This window comes from Cryptotermes secundus, unplaced genomic scaffold, assembly GCF_002891405.2.
Source record: "Cryptotermes secundus unplaced genomic scaffold, Csec_1.0 scaffold111, whole genome shotgun sequence".
In the NCBI taxonomy this organism is placed as follows: domain Eukaryota; kingdom Metazoa; phylum Arthropoda; class Insecta; order Blattodea; family Kalotermitidae; genus Cryptotermes; species Cryptotermes secundus.
In genome coordinates this window covers 725,062-733,037 of record NW_019733319.1, presented here as the reverse complement: position 1 = coordinate 733,037, position 7,976 = coordinate 725,062, and the positions used below count along the sequence as shown (strand labels likewise).

Sequence of the window (7,976 nt, the reverse complement as noted above, 5' to 3'; positions counted from 1 at the left end):
GTCAACTGAAAAAAATCCAATCATCTCATCGGGACTTGAACCCGCGACCTTCCGGCTTGCAGCATAGCACCTCAACCACTATGCTACCGCGTGCCCCCAGCCTCCTTTTTCATGGTAGAAATAATATCAAGTTTTAGTCGAGTTTTTAGGTGACGAAGATCGGCGGTAAGCAATATGAATCGCTTTATTTCTCCGCCATTTCATGATCGATTTTGAGGTTGCAACATTTCACAATAAATGGATGTATTATCCTAGCGGAATGTGACTGGGATTCAGAAACGAACCGAGCCATGCGTGTCTCTCCGAAGAGTCTGCATATGGCCGACAAGGTCGACTGGACTTAAAACTTCTAACACATGGGCTGAGGTCGCAACGAGCTAGTCGTACTAATGCATCCGTACTGTACAAGCATGTAGTCCTATTTAGATATGAAAGTAACTTGCAGTATGTTCTCTGCGGGAACCACAGGACCGAAAGCTTATGTGTAGGCACGGCTATATCAGTCCATCTGTACGTGTGTATTTTTCATATCTGGCACTACTGACCGGATTTTAATTAAGTTTAGTATTGAAGTTTTAAAGAAGCAAACGAAGTTAAAACACGAAATAAAATTTAAGTTCAGCGATTCTTCTAGAACTGCATGAGCTGAAAGCGGTGCAAACGTACATGGGAAAGAAGGTATAAAAGTGAAGTCCCTGTGCTTAATTATGCACAATACTATGAAGACGTGGGGGAGTGGAGGTATAGCTCCACCATTCTTGACCTCGGTACTAGATGGAGGTGAGTGGCTAGCTTCAAACCCCGTCTGCTTTGACCTCTGGCAAATCGCCCCTGGTACCTATTGGTTAGGAGGCTGAGTAGGCCCCAGAGCCGGCCTGAACGCTGTCCCTCGTCGGGAATCAAACCTCGGTCATCCAGTTCGTATTCCATCGCTATATTGACTGAGCTGTTTCGATACCTAGAAATCGTACATGAATAGAACGAGGAATGTGTGCGCAATTTTGGTCGGAAAAACTTAACGAAAAAAAACTTGACAGAAATATGAATAAACGAGAGAATAATATTAAAATGCATCTTAAAGCAATAGGATCTGAAGACATAAACCGGATATGGTGTAAACACGGTAACGCGATTTCAGGATTCACATATCAACAAGGATAATGACTATTAACTTTTCAAAAAACTGGCGCTATGGAGTTAATAATTTTTCAAGTGCCCCACCCGTCACCTTCTCCCTTAAATAAATCCTAGGAAGGCCACTGGTTTCAGAGACGTAATGACAAGGAATTATCTCAGAGTTCAGAGCAAACAGACACGACTGGACAACAATCTGCATTATTACAGCAAGCAAACAATTTAGTGAGATCCATGTTTCGCAACTCCGTTTTGTTTACTCATAATTGGAATATACGAGTAAGTGTTATTTTGTCTGCTGACTGGTCGGTCGTCCACTGTCTCGTAAAAGTTTACAGCTGACCTCGAGATCCTCGAGATACACTGCTGTACCCTTGTTTGGCGCTGGAGAGACATTCACGAGTAGACGCGCAGTGAGAGTGGAAGGTGGCAGTAACGGGGGACGAAACCTGCAACATTCTGTCAGATACACACGCGCTAAGTGTGCTGCTGTACAACCATGCTCGGGAGAGACAGCGAAACGTCGCCAGATAAGGTTAGTATCCTCTGATAATTCATCTGTAACCAGGTTGTTCAGGAGAGACTAGATCCTTCCTTATAATCACTTTGCACGTACCAAACAGAAAACGGCATCTGTTGTTAAGGAGTATTTATTGATCCGTTGCCTAGCAATGAACGTCCTACTGTTGCGCGCGTTTGATTCCGCAGGAATGTGTTTACCGAGTCGCTTCCCAGCAATGGGTCTATACGTCACAATACTGTAAAAGACACTATAACACACCGGCGGATCCATTAGGTTTATGTGGCAAATTTGCGGCTTTCATGCTATACGGGATTTGTGGTTTACCTCAATCCTGCGCGATAAAAGTCAGTCTATTACGTCGATCAGGCCACGACCGCTTCCTTAGAAATCATTATTTTCCATTCATCCTATCAATCAATGGTTAACGGAACATCGTAAAACAAACTACAAAAAAGAATCAACCTACAAGGAGCGAATTACACTGTCAATTAAATGTTCGAAAAACCTGAAAGATTATATTACTATTTTTCAGTTCATCTGTACTAATAATGCTGGTCTCACAAAAGTTTAATGTAAAATTAAGTTTAAAATAATAGACATTTCAATGTTTGCGGTTCGCGCTGGGTACTGAAGTCTTTAAATTGGCCCTCGTGCAAAAAAAGAATATTGTTCATCGTTGGCCTGTGGCATGCAAAGTAAAAAGGAATTTCACCGAGAGGTTAAGCCAGAAGGACATAAGTGCCTACACCACTCGTGGTTAGCAGAGACCGGTCTGCAGTTAGTGTATAACAATGTATGCCTTGAAGTTTAGGAACAACTCACTCGTGGAACTGAGCCCTCCTTGAGAAGCCGCCAGTTGTGCAGCTACTCAAGAACTTCTCAGGATTTTATGGAACCCGAAGGTTCATTACCGTGTTCACAAGAGCACTCCACTGGTCCCTATCTTGAGCCAGATCAATCAAATCCATACCACCCCATCCTATCTCTCTAAGATCCATTTTAATATTATTCAACCACCTACGCCTTTGTCTTCTAACATTCCAAGCAACAAATCTCATATCCATTTTCTTTCGCTTAGGTCGTTTATTCACAGAATCGGTCCAGGTCCGGGACTTCTTGAACATTTTCGTAACAAGCTTATTTTTTAGGGTAAGGAGTTGTTAGTCCCATGCCAAACTCCCAAGCAGGAGACCCGACCCTTGTCGGCTGTCCGCGACTCCTTATTCAATATATTCTTAGCTTCCCTCCATCCGCAATCTGAGGACACGCCATGCAAAGGACCCATCTAGCATGGGTTTAGGAACAACTGTGCAGCAGATTTCCTGAGGAATTGAGACGGATGGGAGTGGAAGGACGTGCAGGAATCTGATGTAAACATTTTACAGATTTTTGTTTGCAACGCCATGTACCTCAATAACCTTGAAGTTTATTCATCACACACATATAAATCTACAGGTGCTAAACTAGCAAACAGTACAACCACGACAAAATATATCGACATATTTCGTACACTTCTTTGGCTGTTAAATGTATCTAATTTTTTCCTGATTCTCTTCTATGCACAACTGAATCAATATATGACACTATTGGGGCACTTAGCGAGAACTGGGCTACTGGCCTAATGGAATATCAAGAAACCAAGACGCTAACAAATTCTTTGAATTGCAAGAATACCAGCTCCATGAAGAGATGCTGTACCGCTACTCGTTCTATCAGACGTTTCTTTATGCCGTGAAGGCAACTGACAGAGTAATAAACTATTTAAAACCCACAAAAATCAGCTCTTGTGTTCCCTTTTCCTTTGAAAGTCTGCGAATTGAATTCCGAAACGATAAACCTCGACTTCTTCGGCTAGTTTACGAAATATAAATAATCCCACTGTCTGCGTTGTTTTGTTTTGTGGGTTACTTAACAATCCAACACCATCAAATGTGACGGTAGAATTATGAACGGAAGGTGGCTAAGGATGTATAGACAGGCGGTCGTGGTTCATTTAAAAACAACCCAACATTCGTAAGATTTGAGGTTTTCACGGCGGTGACTATGAAGAAAGTCGTCTTCTGGGATGTGGCGCCGTATAGAAATTGTGTTAACCGACGTTTCGGAGGAACGTGTCGCCTCAATCTTCAGGGTAGAAGACAAGAAATCCGAGAGCGAACCAGCTAGAGCAGGTGCAACAGTCGCTTGGAGAGGCGAAGAAAATCATGAAGAGTATCTCAGTCAGGATATCCGAGATCACAACCGGATCCGTGCAAAATGCAGAGGTCTTGGTCTTATGAGTTTTACCTTTACACCAACCTCCTCTTGTTTGCTGCATTGCGTCCTACCTGATATATTCAATATGAAATGGCCGAGTTTTATAAAACTCTGAAATTAGATCTACCATCCAAGTAGTCACCGGTCTAGAAAACCGAGATTAACGGCCGTGGGGATCCGTTTCGCTGACCACGTGACAAACTCTATCCGCAAAAGTTGGCACTAACTTCGCCGACAAGCGGCGATCGCTCGGTCGGTATAGTTCGCTTGCGGACTACAGGCCACGGAGTTTTTTGTATCCAAGTAGTCAAGTTTCGCGCCATTACATCCTTTATTTACGCAATGTCAAAAAATTGCAAAAAGGGTCGAAAAATTACGCGTTTCCGTGGAGTAGGTTTGGCCGTCACAGCTTGGGTGGGTCCCAAACCTGGCAGGGAAGAGAAACAGTTGACACTTCTTGAAGGTCACCGACTGATCTGCCCGTAAATGGTCTTTTATAGGATTGGTCTCTGAATAACAGGGAGAGGGGTATCGGAGAGTATAGCGAACATTTTACGTGTGTATTAAGTAAAAACCGCACTGCATGAATTTATAGTGCCCTTAATGTTGCTTTAGTAGCCGGTCACGGTAGCCGAGCGGTCTGAGGCATGCACTTTCTTCGCTCCCTCGGAAGACGGGATCGTGGGTTCGAATCCCACTCAAAGCATGGATGGTTAGTGTTTGTGTTTGTGTGTGTGCGTTTTTCTGTGTCTGTGTACAAGTAGAGGCTTTGCGATGAGCTGATCATCCGCCCAAGGTGTCGTACCAAAGGCCTAAGATCTAATAAACTGAAGTGAAACGGAGAGTTTCATGGAGGTAGGAGAAGGCCCAAATTGTGGCTGTAGCGCCAAAGGGAAAAATGTTGCTTTACATGAATAGTAGATGCAATAAATCATTTCAGTGGAGTGTTAATAATTAAACAAAAACATAGACAAGTACATGTATACTACATACAATATACTACCTGTCTGTTGGCTTTAAAAATGAATCTAATGTAATTTTGGTTACAGTTTTTAAACTTGTTTTACAGCTACATTCTCACCGTTGTCCCCGTAACTCGTTAAATAAAGGCACTAAATCAATAGTTAACACATCGAGTGTCGTCTTCATGGTGTATAGTGTTTCTAAAGTGTCTTCTTGGATAGGATGTGGTAAAGATAGGCACGGTCACTGCTCGGGGATAGGAGTGGTCCCTGACTGGGGCGTTGCGTTCCACTAAAACAGCCTAAAATGCTGTCCTTGCCACACAAATACGGTATTTTGACCTTTGAGGACCCAGCGGTTACCACCACCTGCGTCAACACACTAAAACTCTGCATTCTAACCATACAATGTATTTGTGTGTTTCGTGTGGGTCTCATAATAAACAGCATCAACCGGTTGGGCTTTGTATCGGAGACGTAATATGTTTCCTGTGCAGTACGAACTGAAATGTTATGTACGTACTGTTTGGAAGATATTCAGTCTGTGAAGGGCTAAAAGGTTGATCTTTTAGAGCAGTTTCACTGCATTCCTATTCCTGGCAGGAATTTAGTTCCAGCAGACAAGCTCGTAGCCAGCAACCATGCCGCTCGAGTAAATCTGACTTTAATACTGGAAGAAAGAGTGACAATATTGATTTCTTCGATCGTCTTTGTTTCATGACCCATAATTAAATAACTCAGCGGTGCAGGGTCTCTTTTTTTAACTAACAGGCGAAGAGCAGGTCAAGAAATTACTGACTTTTGGGAAACCGAGAGCTCGTTACTCTTATCACAACAGCAGCCGGCCACTAAACTCTGTACAATGGTTCAGGGAAAACCTCTAAACGGGATTTAAAATTTCATATATTTATGATAATATACAAACAGGAATTTTAAAATGAAAACATGAAGAATACTACTGGTTTATCTCGCTGAAATTAAACTACTGATGTGGTCATGAAACCGGAAATCTTCTTTGGTCTCACCATAAATATGCCAGGACATATCGTCTCCTCTGTCCTTCCAATTCATCAGGCAATTGTCGAAGTAAAATAAGAAATTAGAAAATAACTAAACCTCAGGTACCTTTTGTATACAAATTCGTCACAACACTGTGAACCTAACCGCCAACTTCAATCCACTTACTTCCGGTAACTTAGGCAAAGCACAAACGATTGTAATGTGAAAATATCTTTGGTTAATTGCACAATGTCGAAGGTCATGACCCGAACCAAAGTTATTTACATATGAACTGCCGTTTACGTCTGTTGCTAGTTTACCAGGTCTTAAACGACAATGGAAATGTGTACGCAAAACAAAATACAAGTGCAGTCCAAATGCGTTATTTATGAATCGTATTTTTCTATGGCTTTGGGTTAAATTATTTCATATGCAAATTAATTCCTTCGTACCTTTCGTCTTACATTGTTTTAAAGTTTCTTTACGATTTTCTGGTATTGCTGGGTTGGATTTTTGTTAATCATTATAAAATGGTTGTCCTGTATAAAGTTCCTTATTTTGTGTCTATATTCAACTTGCGTTAATATCATTAGCGTTTTCCCGTTGTCAGCTTTAGTTATTATCAGTTAATTCTCAAAAATTTTGTTGTTTTTTGTGTTCATTATTTGTTTCCATTAATTTTTATTATTTATTTTGTTGGGCCTGTTAATATATTTTATCTTTCTCGAAACGGCACGCCTTCAACCGAATCTTTAAATGTACAATTTCCTCTAAAAGTTTACAGCTGCATGCTGACTTCTGTTGCTTTCAATGTCTGAACAGACATAATAGCCCGAGATGATAAATTAAAAAAAGAATTTAAGACATCAGGGTGATCTCCAGTAGCATGACCTCTATGACGAAAATCAGTCCAATAGTTAAATAGCGGCAAACACCAACATCAATGATTACGCTGGTCAGTTTCATAATCTTTCCTGTCAGCGTTCAGCGCTGCCCGCCTCAAAACATCATTTTCCGACAGCCATGTCAGCGATGTCCGGCTCGAAATTGGACTGCCAGCCACATATTAGGGCGAGGGCACGCCAATGAAACTGGCAACCGCAACGCAACTGCAATTTCAGAGAATTGTTATCAGCCTGACTTGAACACGTGTTACTGAATGGAGCAGCGCAATGCAGTTTCCTCAATTTGCGCTGTTCCATTCAGTGACATGTGTTCAACTCAGGCTGATAACAATTCTCGGAAATTGCGGTTGCATTGCGGTTGCCAGTTTCATTGGCGTGCCGTCGCCCTTAGTCTGAGGCGTTGCATTTGCATGTTTCATTTGCGAGCGCTGATTGTCTGGACACATTGGCACGTACTGTGATCGCTGCCAAGGTTGGGACTGCATTCTTCGGCGTCTGGAATTGAAATGAAGATCTGAAAACAGTGCTATATACTTCTGTCAGAATTGGGATTTGCTGCGTCACATGCAGGCAGGCTAGGAATTATTAAAATGTGGCCTCTCTCTATTAATTGAGGATGAACACCTCGTCCTAAGACGGCAGAAGTGAAATTCGCAGCAAGTTAGTCGTACTACGAAGCCACACGCCTGCGCTAGCAGAACCTGAGGAAGTATGTATGATATTAATCAGTATTAGCGGTATAACTTGTATGAGTTTATTTCGTATTCTGTTACCAGTTCCTGGCACACAGAAGCTCACTGCGGTCAGAATGCCGGAGAAAAGGATTCGCAAGTCTCAGGTGTCCCATACAGCCCGCGGGGAGAAAGAAATTAGTTCAACCCATGATAATATTTAGATGTTATTCAGAATAGGATCTTTATCATGTTGTTGCCTTTCTTCATTTCATACGGAGTGATTATCGCATGGCATTAGGCACTTTCGTGCATTCTGTGTTTATTCCCACCCGTAACAACGTTTGATCCCGTACAGAGATTTTACAAAACTTCGGATATTTTTCTCATGAACAATATGTATAATCCATCCTTTATAATATTGTGACATGTTGCGCAACGAAGGACCCCTACCTCCCCAGCGGCACGTGGCGGTAACGTAGCGCTCGCGTAATAGGCAAGTCATCACCCCGCCACCCGCGGTGAC

At 42.2% G+C, this 7,976-nt stretch overlaps 1 protein-coding gene across 2 annotated transcripts in view; it reads left to right on the top strand.

The window, feature by feature from the left end:
- Positions 1 to 414: 414 nt before the first annotated feature.
- LOC111867894 (protein henna) overlaps positions 415 to 7,976 on the top strand; it is a 35,058-nt gene continuing 27,496 nt past the window's right edge. The window contains exon 1 of one of the 2 annotated variants that reach the window (XM_023858108.2): positions 415 to 510. In XM_023858108.2, the coding sequence (XP_023713876.1) occupies positions 481 to 510 (30 nt within the window). In that variant the 5' untranslated portion in view covers positions 415 to 480. Of the gene's footprint in view, positions 511 to 777; positions 1,670 to 7,976 lie in introns of those variants that run through there. The other variant, XM_023858107.2, reaches the window with a different exon arrangement.